General features: G+C 38.8%; 1 protein-coding gene and 1 long non-coding RNA gene across 2 annotated transcripts in view; both read left to right on the top strand.

Annotated features, from left to right (window-relative positions):
- The first annotated feature begins 2,951 nt into the window (after positions 1-2,951).
- The window catches only part of CADM1 (cell adhesion molecule 1), a 261,293-nt gene continuing 241,839 nt past the window's right edge, over positions 2,952-22,405 (top strand). Inside the window, exon 1 of the mRNA XM_055548137.1 lies at positions 2,952-2,994. Within this exon, the coding sequence (XP_055404112.1) occupies positions 2,967-2,994 (28 nt within the window). The 5' untranslated portion in view covers positions 2,952-2,966. The remainder of the gene's footprint in view (positions 2,995-22,405) is intronic.
- The window catches only part of LOC129628663 (uncharacterized), an 88,961-nt gene continuing 72,135 nt past the window's right edge, over positions 5,580-22,405 (top strand). Inside the window, exons 1-2 of the long non-coding RNA XR_008702870.1 lie at positions 5,580-5,972; positions 20,848-20,933. This is a non-coding gene — a long non-coding RNA (uncharacterized LOC129628663). The remainder of the gene's footprint in view (positions 5,973-20,847; positions 20,934-22,405) is intronic.

Raw genomic sequence — 22,405 nt, 5'->3', positions numbered from 1 at the left:
AGTTAAAACTGTTTACCTTGTCTGCACATGCTTGTGGACAGGGGGAGAGCTGCTTATTTAAAGTTTAGCTGTGTAATTTTTACTTGTATGCCCAGATGGCCTTTAATTTATTTTCAGGGGAATTGGTAACAGTAGCAAGATGTTAAAGTTAATTGCCAGATTCCAGTAAGGATTCCCATGAATGGACTGGAAGAATACCCTTAGGGCATACGTCTGTGTGCAGATATGTGACAAAGTGCTAGTTCTGAGTTCACATAATCTTCGTACAGAAATATTTAAGATGTGGATCTATCAAGTCTTATCTGTTGAGACGTGATCTCTTTAGTATCTGGCAGGGCTCGTGCAACAAATTTTCTTTCTTTTAAGTGATCTCTGAAGCTGTCAAGTTCATTTGAGTGAACTGTGCTTGAGGGAAACATGTACCATTTTCTCTGGCAGTGGCATGCTGCTGATGACATATTTTTAGAATTAGCTTTTTCTCTTCCCCCACCCTTCTAGAAACTGAACTTTCATTTAAGCTCCCTGCTGTTAACATTGGAAAGAAAGTTTCCCGTGCCAATGTTTGCCCAAATGGAAGGAAATGTTTGCATTTTGTATGCAGTGTTCATAAACTTGATGAGTCTAACAATTTGGCTCCGCTGATGAGCACGTCTGCTTTGAGTTCTGAAGGGCGGGCAGAAAGAGCGTGGAAAAGCAGTGTAGCTATGGGAAAAAGGTATGGCTGACGGTGGCTGAGAGCCTCCTCTCAGAGGCTGGAGGCCAGAAATTCAGAATTCACTTTTCCTAATGTTTTGGAGGTCAGTACTTAGAAAAGAGATCTCTGGTTTTATCAGGTAGATGCGAGCAGTAGAATCCTTTCTTCCCTCATTCATTTGATCAAGGTTAGCTGAAACTCCAGATTTGTTTGATTTCTCTGGGCAGGGTGTAGGGTGTTCTAGGAAAGTCTTTGACCCCATCTTTCTAGGCATTTGGTTTTTGTTGTGAAGATCTTATCAAACTTTGCCAGGGTGCATTATGGTTTTTAAACTTTTGTTCTGGAAACTGGTTCCAACATATTAAGTATCTATAACATGTTATAGGAACACTGTAAAAAAAAATGTTGTGGTTTGATTTCACATAAAGTCAGATTTTTTTGTGTGTGGGATGCAGAATTCAAAGAACAAGAAATTTGAAAATTCAGAACCCTATGCAAATGAGACATTTGCATAGAGATGTACCGCTGGATGTTAAGGAGGGTGAATGGATCAGGGAATTAACTGATAAGTGTATGGCAAATGACCTAGCCAAGGATCCAAGCAAGAATGATTTGCTCCAAGGACCTCTGTAAGACAATTTAGGAAGATACACTTTTCTTTGGCCCCCATCCTACAGCAGCGTTGAATCAGGTAAATGAAACTGTTTGGCTTTGCTTACCATCAGTAAGCCAAGAAGAACATGGCATGGGTCATTAAGATTTACAGCTGAAATGTAAATAATTCAGGGCCCACAAACAATAATTAAAAAAACCAACTGTGGCGCCACTTAGAGTCAGGTCCTCTGGGCCTCCTTTGAGGGGGAACCTCTCTTGTTTTGGCTGGAGACCTGTCCATCTGGGTACAGATGGCTGTAAGAGCTTTTTAATGACCTTTGCTAATGCCGGTGAATGTGTCTTTGGACACCATCATAACCAATGGATGAGGAGGGCGGAAACAGCAGGATGGTGGCAGCTGAGGAATTAAATGTCCTGAATTTGTTAGACATCTGCAGAAACATGCAATTTGTTGGGCAGGAAATTGTACACAAAACAGACTGAGTCAATTACCAATACACCTGTGACACTCCAGGATGCCAGCTCTAGTGGTAGAATGGCAACTTTCAAGGGCCATACCCCCGGAGCAACCTGTTGGATATTTCAGACGAGTGCCAAGGCTACTGGATGTTTCCTTTACCCAGGGGGCCAGAGCCTGGCTGACACTTCAACCAGCAGAGGAGGAGAGGATGCTCACCATCGGGAGGAGGTCAGCCTGAAATTCTCTGCTCGTGACTCTCTCCTTCCTATGGGGTGATCCTGTGGGCCTTTGCTTGCTGCATTGTACCCATTGTCTCCATTCTAAGTTAGTGGTGCTCAAACAGTGCTGTGCTTCAGAGATGTTTAAGGAGCTTAAAACCTATACCCATCTGCGGGCTTCTTCCTGGAGTGTCTGATTCGGTAGTTGTGGTAGGGGACCCTGGGCGTGTGCATTTCTTCTTTAAAAGACCCCTAGGTAATTCTGACATTTGCACCAGTTGAGAAATATTCTTCTGAGTGTCTCCGAGGAAGCATGGAGAGTATAAGAGGCTTTGGACCAGGTCGTGAGAAGCCTCACACTGAATCCATTGATCAAGAAATCAACTCATTATGCAGAGAAATATCATCTGGGTCTTGGGCACAATTGATATGAAAGAAGCTAAGGACAGAAATGTGTTCCCGTGACTCATCTCTGTAGAAGAGCCACGGGACTGTCTTTGGGCTTGGATGGAAGCCACTTCCTGATTCTAGCATCTGTTCCCAGCTCTGGATCTCCCCCATGTAAGGTCCATTCTGTTGTTGTGTTCACCCAGTTTAACTAATCAGATTACTGACTCTCAGGGGCTCATTTTCAGGTTCATGGTCAGAGATTTCTTAGTTCTCTAGAGGATTCAGTTAATTTCCTACTTTAAAAGACCAGATGGGGTATTGGCTTTATGAACCTGAAAACATAGCTTTCATTAACTGGGAGATTTTTGCAAACTGGGAATCCCTGGTGATAGTAATTTTTAATGATTATTAGGAGTAGTTGGGAGTTATAGAAAATTTTTAAAGTAATGTATGTATCTATTTATAGGGTTTTTTTTTTTTTTTTTTAATGTGGACCATTTTTGAAGTCTCTGTTGAATTTGTTACAGTATTGCTTCTGGTTTATTTTTTGTTTTTTTGGCCACAAGGCATGTGGGATCCCCAACCTGGAATGGAAGCCACACCCCCTGCATTGGAAGGTAAAATCTTTACCACTGGGAGCTTCCCTTGTGGCTCAGCTGGTATAGAATCCGCCTGCAATGCAGGAGACCTGGGTTCGATCCTTGAGTTGGGAAGATCCCTCTGGAGAAGGGAAAGGCTACCCACTCCAGTATTCTGGCCTAGAGAATTCCATGGACTGTGTAGTCCATGGGGTCACAAAGAGTCAGACACAACTGAGCGACTTTTTTTTAACCACTAGACCACCAGATAAGTCCCTATGGTGTGTTTCTTAAAGGCAGGGGATGGGCATCAGAGGCAGCAACCAGCCTTCTTTTTTTTTTAACCTTATCTTGGGATTGGGAAAAGAGGGCAAAGGGTAGAAATGTTTCAAATTACTGGAGTGTTTAAGAGTGTTTCTAGGGGATTGTGAGAAAAGAGTGGTTAGGAGATCAGGGCAAAGGTGTAGGCTATGTTGGAAGAGGCAAATGATGGGAAATTCTTGAACTGGAGAAAAGATAAAGGTATGTGATCATGACATATAAGGGTGGAATGAAATGGGAAGGGGATTCTTAAGGATAAAAAACTTCAAAGGTATCTGTCTAGAAAGTACAATATGCTGTCAGTAGCAGACCATAGCAAAATAAGAATCGCATTTTGCTTTGTGTTAATACATTTATATTTTCACCCCTTATTAATCTTGTCTCTTGCCTTCAAAAGAACCTTACATTGCACATTCATTTATAGGACCCAGTTAGTGGTGTGGTCTCCTTTCCTTCCTTCCTGTAATATTTGTATTCTAAATTATGATTTAATAGGTTTCTGAATCTTTTATCTTTAGTAGATTATGATGTTGTATAGTTTATGTGAAAGTGTATAGTTTATAGAAAGTGAAGAGGAACTAAAAGGCCTCTTGATGAAGGTGAAAGAGGAGAGTGAAAAAGTTGGCTTAAAGCTCAACATTCAGAAAACGAAGATCATGGCATCCGGTCCTATCACTTCATGGGAAATAGATGGGGAAACAGTGGAAACAGTGTCAGACTTTATTTTTCTGGGCTCCAAAATCACTACAGATGGTGACTGCAGCCATGAAATTAAAAGACGCTTACTCCTTGGAAGGAAAGTTATGACCAACCTAGATAGCATATTCAAAAGCAGAGACATTACTTTGCCAACAAAGGTCCGTCTAGTCAAGGCTATGGTTTTTCCAGTGGTCATGTATGGATGTGAGAGTTGGACTGTGAGGAAGGCTGAGCGCCGAAGAATTGATGCTTTTGAACCGTCGTGTTGGAGAAGACTCTTGAGAGTCCCTTGGACTGCAAGGAGATCCAACCAGTCCATTCTGAAGGAGATCAGCCCTGGGATTTCTTTGGAAGGAATGATGCTAAAGCTGAAACACCAGTACTTTGGCCACCTCATGTGAAGAGTTGACTCATTGGAAAAGACTCTGATGCTGGGTGGGATTGGGGGCAGGAGGAGAAGGGGACGACAGAGGATGAGATGGCTGGATGGCATCACTGACTCAATGGACGTGAGTCTCAGTGAACTCCGGGAGTTGGTGATGGACAGGGAGGCCTGGCGTGCTGCGATTCATGGGGTCGCAAGGAGTCGGACACGACTGAGCGACTGATCTGATCTGATAGTTTATGTAAATATTTGTCTTCAGGTGCTTAAGTACTTGCTCCTATAAAGTCTCACATTTGAATTGTTTTATTGCAGTCACTCTGTTTAAATTAAGCCCTAATCTCTTCAATCCTATTGTCAAGGCCTCACTCTTGGCTTGGGTTTAATGGAGATCAAATTTGGTTGGTTGCTTAATGTGGTATGTTTAATTTAATTTTTCAGGTAGTGATAAACAGTAGAGTTTGGGCTATAGGCTCTTTCACATTAATATGTATAAACTCTGATCTCAAATATGGAGCGATTTAAAGTGTTGCGCTGAACACAGTTTGCAGCAGCGCTTTTTTTTTTAAAGTATAATATAGAGTAATAGTTCTGGTTCAGATTCTGCTGAAGCAAACCCCCAATGGCTCATGCTTTCCTGAGGCTAATAGAAATTTTAGGGCAGCCTGGAAGGGTAGTAGTTTGATATTTATCTCTCAGTTCTCATGTACTCTAGGAATTTTCTAAATATAGCCATCTTGACTATAAATAGATCACATGAAGCAGTAGAACAGTGGATGTCCCTTCTTGTTAAGCCAATCGTATAAACCGCTTGAGTGGTCCACTTCCCTTACACCCTTGGGCTGTGTTGTTAAAGAATTTTCCTTTTTGTGTGTGCATTTTCAAAATATACAGAGCATCACCATAGAGCCACAGGTGATCTTTGTGTTCCAGAATGAGTCAGGCAAAGGTTTCTCTCTTAGTGTCTTTGTTAAATCTTTGTTGAAGAAAGACTTGTTTTTATGTGTGAAGGCTGAGAGAGGGGTGGGGGAGCAGGTTTTTTTCTTGTCAAGTTAAAGTCCTTTCCTACTCACCAATATTGCTTCTTTTATTTTTATTGTGTTTAAAACTTGTTTGAGGTCTTTACTGAATTTGATGCAGTATTGTTTCTGTTTTATGTTTTGTGTTTTTTGGATGCAAGTCATGTGGGATCCCCTGACCAGGGGTTGAACCCCCGGATTGGAAGGCAAAGTCTTAACCACTGGACCACCAGGGAAGTCCCACTGATACTGCTTCTTATCCACTTCTGAATAAGGTGTCAGAGAGTCAGCACTATAGACCTTGAGGTAGATAAGTAGAAACACAGCATCTTTTCACTGCAGGTATCCTTGGCTTTTAGTTGATATGTTAAAATCTGAGTTATTTCTATCTGGGGTGGTATAGTTACCTTAGTGCAGTAATGAATTACTTCACAAATTTCCTCTAAACAGCGAGCTGCCTTAGTCATGTATTGCATGATTCAATTAAAAATGTTTCGATTTACATTTAACTTTGCAGGAATTGACTGTCAAGGTGATATAACAGTTTAATGAGCTACAGGGGGAAATTGTGTAGTCTCCAGCCAGCCAGTTTTCAAGTGAGTTGAAATCTATTTTTCCCTGAATGGTGAAAGAAAGACATGTATTGGACCACATTTTCACCTAAACATTTCCCCTTTTCTGTGTTTCTGTAACCACACCTACACTTGTATATTAAAATTACTTAAACGTCTGTTTATAGTTAATAAATGTCCATCTCAAAAAACACTCAATTCATTGAAACTGCTTTTGCTATATTGTTTTACAGATTTTTTCCCCTTTCTCATCTCTATGTTAAATCGAATGCCCTGTGGCTGATAAGATTGAGTCCAAACAGTAATTATTTGAATAGTTTAAAAGAGCCAGAAGAGCGTATAGAACATTTTCTAATTTTATCTCTTGACTAGCCGATCACATCTTGTTGCTTGCCTGCGTTTTTAGACTGAGTACAAAATCGGTCAGTTTGTGCTTGTGCGTCTGTAATCCTTGCAATTAACCAGCATGAAGGGGGTCAGTGGCTACAGTCTCAGATAGTGGACCCAGCAAGTTAGCATGGTGATTGTGTGTTGAATCCGAGAATAAGCCATCTCAGTTTGTACAGGACAGACGACTAGGACACCAGAACAGTAGATGAATTTAAATAGTGTGGTGTGCTTTATCTGTGGTTGTTGGTTCTAACTGTCTCTGCTGCTTAAATACTGATAAGGAGAGTCTACAAGAATACTCGATGTGATTTGTGCTACTTGAGTTTACTGTTACCCAGCAGATTTATTCCTTCCTTCCATGTTTACAATCTGAGCAGTTCGCTTCATATCAGGGTTTAGTGATTCTGATGGGCCAAAATAGAAATATATTGTTTTGTATTTTTTCCACTCTGGAGAGATAATACAGGAAAGCAGGGAACGATTGGCCAAAGATGCACAGCTTTTGAATACGATTCCTGATTTTCACAGAAATATGCCTTTGATTATCTCTTCATAAATGCATGATGTGAAGCTAAAATTTTCTGTCACTGTCTTCAGTGGAGTCGTGTATTAATGGCTTGACTTGGCATTATCAGTAGATGAGCCATGCCACTACAGTATTTACACTGCGTGCCAGATATGGCAGGTGGCATGGGGGATAATAATGAATTGGATGTCTTCACAAGCCCCTTATTGCTTTGTCACCATTTGCGTTTTGGGGACTCCTTTTACAGGGCCAGAAAGGGGGCAGGATGAACAAACATGTAGTGTAGTGGATGTAAGGTCTTTCTGATTTAAACCACTCTGATTTAATCTTTCTTTCGTGCAGCTTCTTTCAGGAAGTCTACCTTGATTATCCTAGTTGGAATCAAACTATTTCTTAGGTGTTCCACTATTTCCTGTTTTTACAGCTTTAATATCATATTACGCATTTGCCTCATGTGCTAAATTTTTAAAGCAAAACCTTTTTTTACACGCTTTGAAAACTCACAACTCAAGCAGACTTTTAAGAACAGACATTTTGTTTTAGTTTTTGGTTACTTCCCTCAGCCTCTAAGGTATACAACTAAAAGTCAATCAATATGTAATATATGAATGATGAATGCTTGGTGAAATTGACTGTCAACTCATGGAGATGGCAGTTGAGTGTTTCAGAATAACCAGCATTTCACTAGGCATTCACAGACGTGTGCTGTCTCATTGTCTCCCCAAATGAGCACCGTGAAGTAGGGAATATTCCATTTCTAAGTATGCAAACTGTCTGAGACAGGTTAAGAGATTGTCCCAAACTCACGTTGGCTATTGTGCAGTTCAACAGGGATTAGAAACCAGTTTTTCAGACTCCAGACTCTTCCCCTATTAGACTGCTTTGCTAGGAGGTATCCTAGTTCTCCGTCAAACCACTCTGAAGTTGTGAATTCCTTTTAAAATGCAGGTTGGGTATAGGAGATCCTCCTTATTTGAGGATAATTGATGCCTTGAAAAGGTCACTGAAGTGAAAGTCACTTAAAGCAAGTTAAAGAGATTTGATTGAACTTTGTCATGGACACTGAAGGTAAAGTGAGGAATGTTATTTTATCTTATGTTTAACAACATTTAAAATATAATTGCAAGTCTGTAATTCTTAGAATGAGCAAAGGATCAAGTGTTAACTGTTTTTGCCTTGCAATTTTCCTGATAGATTGAATGACTGAATATCCTTCCCATCTCCAAGTGTTTAGCCTGTTTTTATCCTTTCCAACTTTCCAAAACCTCCTGGTTTTATTTGGTTTAACTTTGCCAGATGCTCTTTGACTGGTTAGAATCTTGCTTGTGATCCAAACAGTCTTTATCATCATTTTCATTGATTTCATGAAATTCTGTGTCTTTGATAAGAGCTACAATTTTCTGTGGATCTTCCCGAACCAGGGAACATAATTGTAGCTCCTGGGCGCTGAATCCTGGAGCCAGTCTGGCCTCTGCCGTTTATTAACTGTGTGCTCGCATTCAAGTGGTGCGATCTCATTGTGCCAGTCTCCCTGCTGACTGTGGAAATACTCACAGAGTCATCCTCCCAGACCTGTTTTGAGAATTAAGTAATATTTGCCAAGCATCTAGAATGGGGCCTGACATGTAGTAAGCACTCGATAAATGTTAGCGGTTGTGATTCATTGTTTTAGATTATTGCGAATAATTTCGAGATTTTGCCCAAAGAGGATCCCTGAAGAAAACTGGTTTAAGTTGGACTGAGAATATAGGCCTACTTTTGTTTTTGTTGTCCACAAAACAATAATCTCATAGACATTTGTTGAAAGAAAAAAGTATGATTTATAAATCATTATTGATTTGCTATATATTGAATGACATATGAGAGCTCATCGCACTTTTGAGCGCGTATTTTGAGATCTTCTAAATATTTAAATGTAAAAATGTACCTTCTCTTAACTCCCCTCCATGGGTAAATAAAACCAGGCATTTCTTTAAGTTTTTACCAAGAAACCTTAAGGTGTCTAACTTAATGGCTGAAAGAAATAGTTTTAAAATTTCTTGTGTGTAAACACGGTGGAAGTTCAGTGAGAATTTTTCTTTCAGTTGATTACTTTGGGTTTTAGGAGTGATGATGACAGATGAATAGTAATTGAGGTGTGAATAAAATTTTGGAAAAGATAAATGATATCATTTCTTGTGGAAAATATTACATTCTTCCATCAGGGTGTGTGGCTATTTATTAGCTATTTTTAACGGGTAAGAGCTCTTGCTGCTTGTAAAACATCTGTAGTTTTGAACTGGCTTGGGATATGTTAATGTAAGTGATGTTGTGGAAGTAGATGCTGGTGGTCCTAAAGGACAGACTGAGTGCAAAACAAATTTCAGCAACAAGACTTTGCTTCTTGTTTTGCCGGAAGGATAATGACTCACAGGAGGGCTGTGTTACTGAAGTGCTCGCTGCCTCCCTGGTCCTCTACTTTGGCATCAATTGGGAGACTATCTTTCTCCCTCATATAGATGTGAAATTGTGAATCATTTTTGAAAAGCAGATTCAATAGATTTTTTAAAAATACTGAACTTTGCTTCATAAAGCTGTTTATAAGAGCAGATTCAGTATTCATTTTGTAAATCGCTTCTGTTTCATATGCCTGTTTGATACTTTGTCACCTCAGCTTGATTAGTCATAAAAAAACAAAAGGCATATATTACTAAAAGTGAAACTAGAATATTTCCAGACGTTACATGAAGAATAAAATCTTGAAGTCTATCATGTTGGGTTTTGTAAACATTTTTGTTTTTAGTCTGGTAAGGAAGTGCTTCATAAAAATCAGACAACAATTAGAATGAAGAGACTTAATTATAGTCTTAAGTTATTATTTGCTTTCAAAGCATTTGTAGTGTTTTAATTGACTGTTTGTTCTGTTATTAAATTCTGGTTTTGTTTGGAGAAATGAAACTTTAGAAACACAGGAAGTACCACTTTGCCAGTGTTGTTGTTCAGTCACTCAGTCGTGTCTGACTCTTTGCGACCCCATGGACTGCAGCACATCAGGCTTCCCTGTCCTTCACTGTCTCCCAGAAATGCCAACTTGCCCAAGAGGGTGTATAAAGTGACATGGGTGCACGTACATATGAATAGCTGAGTCCCTTCGTTGTTCACCTGAAACTATCACAGCGTTGTTAATTGGCTATAACCTAATACAAAATGAGTTTGTTTTTTTTTTTAATGCATTGACATGCAACAAATGACTGATGATTGCCTTTGGTTTTGTGAAAGTCTTCTAAATAGGATTTCCATCGTCTTCCACTTCCTTTGACCACACTTTTTAAGCTGTTTTAAGGGTGGAATTAAGTCAGAGGCTGTAAGAGGTCACCAGTGGGTAGACTTGTTTTGTTGTTTAAATATCAATGGCAGATTGGAGTCAGGCTCTCCTAATTCTTAGCCTATCTCACTTTTTATTAAAGCTTAAAAATGTAAGCACTTCCTATCATTCCATAACTATAGTAATGAAATTTTATCTGAAGTCAGGAACATTATCCAAATCTGATTTGATGTGTGTAGGACACTGCACATTCATTGAGTGATACAGATTGTGTTAAATGGGCCTGAAATAATGTTCAGGAAAGAGAATCACTTTCTATTCTTCTTGACACAAACAGTTTGTCACAGATACGCGTTCCTATCCCTATCTTGTTAGTATAGTCGTTATAGTTTTCATTGTAAATTTTATGCAAATAATTCTAGTTTTCCTTGATTAGGTTTACATGAATACATTGCAGTTGTGGACTAGGTGTTAACATATGTGATTAAACTTGTAATTAATATGTGTAATTACATAGTGAGAGGTATACTGTGCTGGGCTCTATGCTGATTTACTGTATAAACGCTGTGTGCACAAAGACATGGTTAGAATGTTATGCTCAACGTTTACTCCCACAGTAAATCTGCAGTGGTTTGTCGTTGGGGCACATGCTCTTTCATTTGAATGCAGGAGAAGCACTTTTATGGGCTTGGGAGTGACTGGGTCATGATTGTCTTTTACTGTGGCTATGTCAAATATTCTACCCAGGAAGCCCGAGGAAGAAAGGTTTGGCATGATGTTATGGTCCTTCCTGAGTGTGTGAACCCTGTGCTAGGCTTAGCCCAACTTGAGAATATACAGATTTTATATTTTCTCAAATTTTATTTTACTGAAGTATAGTTGATTTGCAGTGTTGTGTTAATTCCTGCTGTAGAGCAACATGATTCAGTCTTATATACATATTTATATATATATGTATACATATATATATAAACACATTCCTTTTCATATTCTTTTCCATTATGGTTTATCACAGGATGTTTATATAGTTCCCTATGCTGTACAGTAAGATCTTGTTGTTCACCCATTCTGTATATAATCGTTTGCATCTGCTAACCCCAAACTCCCAGTCCATCCCCCTCCACCCACCATCCCACTTGGCAGCCCCAATTCTGTTCTGTCTCTGAGTCTGTTTCTGTTACATAGATTAAGTTCACTTGTGTCATATTTTAGATTTCACATGTAAGTGATATCATATGGTATTTGTCTTTTTGTGACTTACTTTACTTAGTATGTTTATCTCTAGGTCCATCCATCCATGCTTCTACAAGTGGCATTATTTTGCTCTTTTTTTATATCTGAATAATATTCCACGTATGTGAGTGCCACATCTTCTTCATCCATTCCTCTGTCGGTGGACATTTGGGTCGTTTCCATCTCTTGGCTGTTGTAATAGTGCTGCTGTGAACAGAGGGGAGCATTATGGTTTCCATATTAGTTTGTCCTCCAGGAGTGGGATTGTTGGATCATATGTCAAGTCTATTTTTTAGTTTTTTGAGGAACCTCTGTGCTGTTTTCTGTAGTGGCTGCACCAATTTACATTCCCATCAGAAGTATAAGAGGGTTCCTTTTTCTCCATACCTACTGTATAATCTTTAATTTTAATTAATTGATGAAAAATTTTAACTCCATATTAAATTTCTTTTTTTTTTTTTTTTTCAATCGTATGTGTTAGCAGAAAATCTTTTCATCAGTTATTTACTAAACCACTGAGGAACAGAGACTTTTATAGATCAGGATTACAGAGGGCTTTCTTAAAGAAGGATAAGAATCTGGCAGAGTCCGTATAGTAAGTAGGCCTGATTTATGATGTTTTGCCTCACAGGAATAAAAATATCAAGTTGCAGTGGGTAGAAACTATGGCCCACTGTCTGGGAGTTCGGATGGATAGACAGATAGCATGAATTTTAAACCCTGTGAATTCAAATATTCATTGTCATCCAAGTACACGTAACTGTATCTTTTAAATATGTTTGGTTACTTTGAGCTAAGGGAGCTGAACTACCCCCTTTTTAAGCATCTTGAGAGTGCCTTTCTGTTTTAATTATACCCATCTGTGCCCATCATACTCTCACTCATGTCAGCATCATTGCACATTTTTTTTGAAGCTCTGTAAACAGGCAGAAGGTACTCTGTTTCCTTTTCAGCATTTATTCTATTGCTCTTTCCCCATCCGTCCCCTTCCCTCCTTTGACTGTGTATTTCATTTGTTTTTAAGAGAGGAATTCTGACTTAAACTATGCCAAGAGTAGAAGAATGGCAGAGACAGGATTGGAAAGGACTAACAGGGAATAGAATCTAGTGAGATTATTGAAATCTACTGGATGTGAGAAAGTAGCAAGGGGAGCCGGAGTTGTTTCTGGGACATCATATGTAATTATGCTGGCCAGAGGCATGGTCAGCTGGAAGCTAGCAATGTAGTTGATAAGAGGCAGAAAATAGCAGTTGAAGGCATCCTTACAGTTGGTGTTCTTACTGAGCAAAGCAGTTCAGGTCATAGTTGATTGCAGTCTGCTCAAAACCTCGTGTGGAATGTTCTCAGTTTTGGTTAGAATGTGGGAGATGACCCAAAGGCCCAATAACTACCAGCATATAATTTTGATTTCAGTGCTTATGTAGATATGCTCTCCTGAAAAAACATGAGCATTAAAGGTTGACTTGGATCCATAGTCGGCATGTCTCCAAGGGGGACCTGGGAACAGATGTGTTGTCTGCTCTGAATGCATCGGGATCCATCCATGTTTTGCTTACAGACCCCCTTCTGTCTGGTGCACTCTGCCCTCTAAAAGCTTCCTCAATTGCTTTGTAAACAAGGCAGCTACTACAGCTGCAACTGTTGGATTTGGACTATTGCCAGCTTGAAATTTATCCCTGCCCTAATGCTATATATCTGGGAGCAGGCAAAGTGGATTTTTTTAAGCATGTGGAAGCATTCCCTGAATAAGACTGTATTGAGGGTAAAGAGCTCAGATTCCTTAAACTGCACGCTTTCTCCATGGGCTTATGTTGACTTTACCTCTTTGCCACTAGGTCAGATTTCAGCACCACCCCCCTCCCTATTACTTAGTCAGTTCTTGCTTCATTAAAAACTCATCATTCCAGTGCCCTTTATCTTGGTGGGCCCCATGGGTTGAAGAGGACTTTATATAGCCCCTTGAGTGAGTGAAGATTCTTTTTTCAAGATTCCTTTCTTTAATATGCTAATATTTAACAATGAAAGAAGAGAAAGAGAAAACAAAACAAAATGAAAAGCCAAAAAACAAAAAAGGGATAAAGTAGAGAGTGAGATTTCTTAAGAAATCTTGTTTGGGGATTAGCTCTACCTGGCAGTTGCTTCAGTGACTACATGCTACAGGGATTTCAGGATTTCACATTTCCTTTGTATACGGAGAGGTGTAGCGACAGCGTCTCGTTTGAGTGCTGAAACGCCTGTATTCTTGCAAAAATTGAAGTTTAGTTTTGCTTTATTATATTCTTGGCTTGTTGATGAGTTTTCCATTTAAGCCTCTTTCTTTGTCCTCCCTTATCTAGCTTTTGAAGTCTTCTGCTCAGGTGGACTCCTTTATACCTTCTCACTAGATCAGGATTAAAAAAAAAAGTGCACTGTTCATTTCTTCATATATTTCTTTATAACTGCCTGGGCTTCTTTTCTGACCTCTTTGAACTGATGTGGGACACTGGGCAGCTAGAGTTAGTATTTGCCAGTGTCTGCTTTTGGTTTGTTTCATATTACTGGATTAGAATTCAAATCTATTTCATTTTAGTAGCAGCAAAAAGCACAAAATCTTGAAGTTCCTGCCAATATCCTCTTCTTGGAACAATTTCAAAATGTAACTTTTCTGTTTGGAGTTAAGTATTTTCTGGCCAATATCTCCCCCTGCCCCCAGCTTCTGTGCAGTGAAATAATGCTGACTTCCTTTATTGCAGGACTTTGATTACTTAGAAAGCCCTTCCACATAAGAGTGATGTCTTCACTAATTTTCTTAGAGTAGATTTGATTCTGCAAAAGTGCTAGGAGGAGGAGCTACATAGAACCTTTGCGATGCAATATAGCGTAGTAAAGGGAAGATTAAAGGAGATTTCCTGGGATTTTGATGGGCACGTACCTTTCCCATGTCATGTAATTTTAGATCACTGACCAGCACAGTTGTGAACTCCCCTGCTGCTTTTGGCTGCTCCTCATCTTAGGAGAGTCTGGCCTGCTTGGTAGGATAGAAATTCAGGCCTTTACTGATTTATTCCTTTTGGTTTCAGTCCCAGATCTTGAGCTGTGCAGTGATTTCAGCTGATCAAGGATGGCCAACTAGCTGTAGTATAAGGAAATGAGCTATTGTGTTGGGGAAAATATGTTGTTTGAGAAACTAAGATTGACACATTTTCTTTAGACAGAGGGAAGTTAATACATTGGATTGCTATTTTTTTTAAGGGGAACATCATTGCTTCCTTCTTATTCCCAGTGTTCACATGAAAAAAAAAAAGTGTGGCTTTTGTTTAAGCTGTTGCCAATGCCAACATTTACCACCTCCTCCTTCTAGTTTTTTAAAGGACTCTGTTGACTGAAAATTTGCTTAGGACCAAAACTTGTCATTCAGTTTCTGGGCCCATGGGCAAATTATTCCGCCTCCCACCTTTAGTGCAAGGAGAACACTTTTTAGAAATTTGGTAGCTAAGGGGCTTATTTGCTATTTAAAATTGCTTATCCTTATTCAATATACAAGAACTAAAACTCCAGCTTTAGAAAACAGCTTGTTATTTCAAAGTGAATGTTGAAATAAAAGCCGTCCTCTTGGCGTGGGTTTTGGAAACATTCTTGACATCGACTATCAGATTTTTGGTGCATATCTAGCTGTTTGAGCAGCGTTTCAAACGCATGCTCTATCTTTTCTCCACCGAGATGCCGCTGGTCCAGCCTCCATACTGGTGCTTTGGTTCTTTTCTGTTATGGTGGTGGTGGATTTGCATTCAACTGTCTAGTGGTTCAACTTGAAAGACAGTAAAATTCATAGCCCTGAATTTTTTTTTCCTGTGTGAAATTAATATGTGGGAGAAATGGACCTAGGTTCCCTGTCTCAAATTTAGTTAACGTTATTAACCCATAGAGCTCATAGTCTTAGAAAAGTGCAGTGAAAAGCTAAAGGGGATCTTATTAGCCTTCACCCAAAACTTTGTAGCACTTCTAAGGCTAGAATGTGTTGACCTTCTAGGTGTTGAATCAGTATAGTGAAAGTCAGCAACAATAGTGTATAATACAGTGTGATATGGAAAACTACTTCTTTTGTATATATACTCTATGCTAGATTATTAAATTTTTATCATGCTTCCTCAACCATTGGGTATTTCACAATTATATATTACTTTTCAACATTCAAATTGTACAGTAATGTATAACCTGACATTCATTATGGAAAATGCAATTTTATTTGGTTATTTAATCTCTACTAAAGGCATTGTAAATGAGCTGATTTTTTTAAAATCAAATTTCTTTAAAACATCTTAACATTCTGATTATATTCTGGGGTCTAACATACTCCAGAGGGATTTGGTTAAATTTTTTCTGAAGCAACTGAATAATATGAATAACGAGGGAGAAAGTATTTGAGTACTTTTAAGGAAACAAAAAGCAGCTTTATTTTTAGAATATGGAGTCTAAAGATGCCCTGTATGTTTTTATTCCAATATAACCAATATAAAAATCAAGAAAAAGGAAATAACCTTAAAAAACTGCAAAACCCCATCATAGGTAAGCAAAATCCAATTGAAGAATCATTGAATAATAAAGGCCCATAGACTCTTGAGAGTCCCTTGGACTGCAAGGAGATCCAACCAGTCCATTCTAAAGGAGATCAGCCCTGGGTGTTCTTTGGAAGGAATGATGCTAAAGCTGAAACTCCAGTACTTTGGCCACCTCATGCGAAAATTTGACTCATTGGAAAAGACTCTGATGCTGGGAGGGATTGGGGGCAGGAGGAAAAGGGGACGACAGAGGATGAGATGGCTGGATGGCATCACCGACTTGATGGACGTGAGTTTGAGTGAACTCCAGGAGTTGGTGATGGACAGGGAGGCCTGGCGTGCTGCGATTCATGGGGTCACAAAGAATCGGACATGACTGAGTGACTGAACTAACTGATACGTTATTATGCATGTTCTTTTTGAAATGATATATTTTGCATTTATTTAAAAAGCTTGTGGAAAGTAATATAGGAAATACTTACAGTACTTAGAGTAATATACTCACAGATGCACATACTAGCTTTGTCATATCTTAACACTTTCCCACGTGTGCCAAAAAATCTCTTTCGTATTTGCCTTTCCCTCACCTCTTTCCAAGGGTTAAACTATAATGCTGAATTTAGTGTTTTTTACTCCCATATCTTTTTAAGTCATTTTCCTGCAAACGTGTGTCCATGTATGCTGCTGCTGCTGCTGCTAAGTCGCTTCAGTCGTGTCCGACTCTGTGCGACCCCATAAACGGCAGCCCACCAGGCTCCACCGTCCCTGGGATTCTCCAGGCAAGAATACTGGAGTGGGTTGCCATTTCCTTCTCCAATGCATGAAAGTGAAAAGTGAAAGTGAAGTCGCTTAGTCGTGTCTGACTCTTTGCCACCCCATGGACTGCAGCCTACCAGGCTCCTCTGTCCATGGGGTTTTCCAGGCAAGAGTACTGGAGTGGGGTGCCAATGCCTTCTCCGGTGTCCATGTATAGTATGCAGTAATTTTTGCATGTTTTTAATAAAGTGTTAAAAATAATATAAACATCATGCTGTCAGATTCTGAAAATTGTTACCTTTACCCTTTATATGTAAAATTTATTCATTTTGATGCATGCGAAAGTGAAATTGTTAGTCCCTCAGTGTTCTTGCCTGGAGAATCCCAGGGATGGCGGAGCCTGGTGGGCTGCCATCTATGGGGTTGCACAGAGTCAAGTCAGACACGACTGAAGCGACTTAGCAGCCCCAGCAGCAGCAGCAGTTGTGTCTGACTCTTTATAGCCCCATGGACTGTAGCCCCCAGGCTCCTCTGTCCATGTACTTCTGCAGGCAAGAATACTGGAGTGGGTGCCGCTTCCTTCTCCAGGGGATCTTCCTGACCCAGGGATCAAACCTGGGTCTCCTGCACTGCAGGCGGGTTCTTTACCGCCTGAATCACCAGGGAAGCCTTCTGATGCATGTAGCCTAGTTTATTCATTCTCACTGCCGTATGATACGTCATTTTGTGAATATACTACTATTAACCTTTTGATGACCTTCTAGCTTGTTTCCAGTTTTTGACTCTTATCCCCAGAAATAGGATGAACGTTCTTATATGGAGCACCCTGTACAAGTCTTCTACTTTTGAACACGTGTGGGAATTTCTCTAGGCTACTACCCAGAGTGGAGTTTCTTTGGACACCCCTCACTTTTCTAGATAAATGAATCGATATCTTTCCAGTGTAATTGTGCTCACTGGTCCTCTCATAGGCACTGTGTGAGAGCCGCTGTTGCTCCCCTTCTTCTCCATCCCGGTAGTGCCAGATAACATTTTCTTTGACAATTTGATGGCAGTGAAAAGATACCTTCTCAGTTTAATTTGCATTTTTCTGCCTCGTGAGGTTGAGTATCATTTCATATTTATTGGTCGTTTGGGTTTTCTCTCCTGTCAGTTGCCTGATCAGATCTTTTCTGTTTTTCTATTGGATTGTTTTGTCTTTCTGTTTGATATGTAGAAATTCTTTATGTTCTGAATACTAATCCATTGTCGGTTATATGCATTTCAAGTGTGGCTTGCCTTTTTACTTTCTTCATGCTATTTTTTATTGTACAAAGTTTAATTTTAATGTAGGCAAACTCAAGGTCATGAGAATATCCTCTCTTTTTTCTAAGAATTTCAGCGTTTTTTACTTTCAGTTTACTGATGAGAAATTTTTGTGTATGGCATGAAGTAAGGATCTAATTTTAATTTTTCCATGTGAATGTCTGATTGTCTCAGTGCCTTTTTTTGAGTTACTTTTTTTTTTTTAAGAAGCTGTTTTTATTTTTTCAGTAAAAACATTAACATAAAAACAACTTCAGACTTGGAAAAAATTTCAAAAATCATGCAACAAATACCATAGACCTTCATCCAGGTTCCCTAGTTATTAACATCTTACATAACCAAAATGGGCTTAGGGGCATCAGCCACACTTTCCCACAAGTTATAGTTTTTTATCATTGCCATTTTAGTATCTATTCTTGCTTGCAGTGGTTGCCAAATGTTTCTTTATTTCCATAATTCTTCATTTGTTTATTGGAATTATATTGGCACCATTTATTGAAGAGTCTGTTTTTTCTTCACTGTCTTTCCTTTTACCTCCATACCGATTTAGAAATCTACATTTCTGCTGTAATCTGCCAAGTCCCGTACTTCAGGAGTTTGTTCCATTTTGCCTTCTCACCAGCAGTATACAAAGGTGCTGTTTCCCCTTTGTCTCACAAACAAAGTATGTTGTCAAACTTTTGGATTTTTGCCAATCTAACAGTGAAAAATGAATACATGTCTCTTATTATGAGTAACATTGAGCATCTGTTCATACGTTTTGGGCCATTTTCACTTACTCTTCTGTATACTCCCTGTTTATATTGCTTGCTTATTTTTGGGGCAGGGAGGATGTTGGTATTTTTCTTTTCAATTTTTTAAAGAGGCTTGTATGTGACAGATATTATTATCCCTTTGTAAGTTGCAAATATTCTTTTCAAGTATATGATTTCCCTTTGGCTAGTGGCATTTTTTTGCTATGCAAAATATTTTAATTTTAAATACATTTTTATGTAGACATATTTATATATTCAATTCATTGCTCAGTCATGTCCTACTCTTTGCGACCCCATAGACTGCAGCACACCAGGCTTCCCTGTCCATCACCAACTCCCAGAGCTCAAACTCATGTCTCTCCAGTTGGTGATGCCATCCAACCGCCGCATCCTCTGCTGTCCCCTTCTCCTGCCTTCAGTCTTTCCCAGCATCAGGGTCTTTTCTAATGATATCTTTTATTAAATTTGTTTTCTTTTTAGTTATTTTTCATTGAGGTATAGTTGATTTATAGTATTATATTAGTGCAGGTGTACAACATGGTGATTCAGTACTTTTTATAATCTTTTGTTATCTATGGAGCTTCCTTTTCTCACTCAGTTTATAATGGAGTTCACTCAAGTTTTCTTTCAATAATTGTGTGATTTTACTTTTAAGTTTAGATATGTGATTCATTTGGAATGTACTCTGATATATGATGTGAGATACAGATGTAATTAATTTTATTCCAGTGACTATCCAGTTGTCCAAACACTATTAAAAAGTCCATTTTTTCCTCCATTGATTTGAGTTGGTACCTTATCATATACTAATTTTCCGTGTATACTTGAGTCAGTTTCTGAGCTTTTTGTTTTGTTCTATTGGTCTATTTTCTTATGGAACAAAACCACACTATTTTACTTATAGAAGCTTTCTCATATGTTGTTCCTTCTCCACCTCAACATACAGGACACACACACACACACACACACACACACCTTTTCTTTCTCAGGTTTTCTTGATACTTCTTTGTTGGGTTTGTTTGCTTTTAACTTATTTAAATTTTGAATTTAATTGCCAACAGCTCTAGTTGATATCCAAGTAGTTTTTTTTGCTATTACCAGAGACTTTCTTTGCCATCTAGTACTGACCAATTTTTCAAATGTCGTTTATCTATTTGCTGGATACAAGCTTTTGTACATATATTGCTAACATTTTTAAGAATTTAAAATTTATGTGGGTTCTGAAGCAATGGAAAGCATGTTTAAGCTTCAAAGATATCCTGCATCCCAGTCTCACATCAGATATTAGTAATAGGGTCAGTGGGTGCAGGAGGGCTGTGAACCCACTGAAACTATATGAAGGAGATGTCTCTGTGTAGTTTTATGGAGAGAGGATTCATCAGTCTTCTGACATCTCAAAAAAATTAAGACTGTGATGGTAAATGGGATTATTTCCTTAATTTCTTTTACCTTTTGTTGATGGTGTGTATTAATATTGTATCCTGCAACTTTCCCAAACTCATTGATGAGCTCTAGCACCTTTCTGGCAGCATCTTTAGCATATGGTAGCATATACTGTATGGACAGTATCATGTCACTGTAATGGCAGTTTTACTTCTCTTCCAGTTGGGATTCTATTTTTTCTCTGATTGCTATGGCTGGGACTTCCAAAATGAGTCTGACATTAACAAATGCACTGTATTAAATATAAAATATCTAACAAAGGCCTCCTGTATAACACAGAGAACTATGCTGTATATTTTGTAATAACCTATAAGGGGGGAAAATCTGAAAAAGGAAAAAAAAATATATAAAACTGAATCATTTTGTTATATACATCTGAAACTAACACGGCATTATAAATCAACTCTATTTCAAGACTATTTGAAGTTAAGGTGAATGAATTTAAATACACAGTAATGAAGAATGAGAGCTGGCTTTTGAAGAACTGAGAGATATGAAGAACTAGCTCTTCTTTATGCTTACTGTGCTCAGGATCCATTTCATTAACTGTAAAATGAAAGTAAATGTTTACATTTCTGTCGATCTAGGTTCTAGGAGGTCAGTGTTCCCTATTAACAATAATGGTGTTTTCTCTCATCTTTCTTTTAGGTAAGTGGCTGTCTTCTGCTCGGATGCATCAACTTCAGAGTGGGTGGAGGTTTGAGGGCTCTGTCTGCTGTCTCGACGCTGTGGTAGTAAGTTTTGGTTGACATGCTCCGATCTGCTATGGGCAATGGGGTTGCCTTGACAAAAGAAACTACACAGTTTCCTTTAAATGCTTTGCCTCTTACTTGTTGTACATGTTTGTTAAGGACTATTTGTACATGTAGTCTCTCAAGATGACATAGAAAAATTAAAGGCCAGGGTTCCTGCTTTCAAGAAGCCTGGATTTCAATAAGGATATAGCCAAAAGAATTTGAGTTTTGGAATTGTGTTGAGTTTGAATTTCACTCTTCCATTACTAATTATTGGGTATCTTCTTCCTCAAGATCTTCATTTATGAATAACATATAAAAATACCTGCTTCCTTAGACTGCTGGGAAGATTAGATCAAGGGATAGTTGTGTTTATCACACTATTCCAATATGTAGACTTGTCCCTCATTTCTTCTTCTCAACTTTAGCTCTTTATCCAGAGTCTCAGAAAGAAACTGAAAGGTCTAGAATGCAAGAAAATAGAGATCAGCCGTCCTCCTCTTATCTGAAGTGTCTTTGGCTGAGAGTTAGGGAATCTTGCACACTGAGCACCAAAGGATTTTGTGAAGGAATCTGTAGTACATCTAAGAAGGAACTTTGCAAAGCAGCAAACATCTCCTTGAACTTCGTGTCACACTAGAAAAGCCTAGTTAAGAGCAGCTTAGGTGTTGATTCACAGTGGGCCTTAGTGGAGTCTCTGAGAATATGTTGGAACATTATGTTGGGAAAACATTCCTTTGTTTAATCCAAGATGGAATTCAAACAAATGACTACAGAATGTAAGCTGAGGTCTTTTGATCTCATGTGATTCTTTAAATAATTGTCACATTGTTGTGTTCAGAATTATCTAGCTATCTGCCTTTAGTAAACAGAAGACTGATATTCATCGAGAAGGGGAAGTATCTCTAAGTTTGGAAAGTAGAAGGGAACTGTGCCAGTTGAAAAGACACAAATCATAAAAGGTGGAGGGAACTGCACAGGTGAAGTGCATCTGAGTTGTTATGACTGATGCCTCTTACCAATGGCAAAAGGCCTAACTAGAAACGTCCCTCTCTAAGGAGAGGCTGGGGCCAAGGGAGACTACAGTTCATTGCACATTCAGAGATTAAAATATCTCCAAATTAGTTCCAGTGAATCATTTTAAATTATTTTAAAAGCTCTTTATATTTTAATCAGAGCCTATTCACGACCAGATAATTTGGATGGCACTTTCTAAAATTACTTTCCTCCAATGATGTGTTGTGTCGTTGCCTTAGAATGCAGAAAACCTCATGGAAGAGGAAGTAGGGACGTTCGAAAGTCCTAAGGAGCTGTCAATCTTTATTAACTGTTTACCTGTTTGAGAGATTAAAATTTGATTCTTGCCCCCTGATTTAGAATGGATCATGTTAACATTGCTGCTTTTGTAGAGTAAGGCAATGAATCCACAGGATGCCAGAGATCTGGCAATGTGCCCGCTTCCCCACGTACTT

Source organism: Bubalus kerabau, chromosome 15, assembly GCF_029407905.1.
Source record: "Bubalus kerabau isolate K-KA32 ecotype Philippines breed swamp buffalo chromosome 15, PCC_UOA_SB_1v2, whole genome shotgun sequence".
Taxonomy (NCBI): Eukaryota; Metazoa; Chordata; class Mammalia; order Artiodactyla; family Bovidae; genus Bubalus; species Bubalus kerabau.
This window is presented reverse-complemented; position numbering and strand designations above follow the sequence as displayed.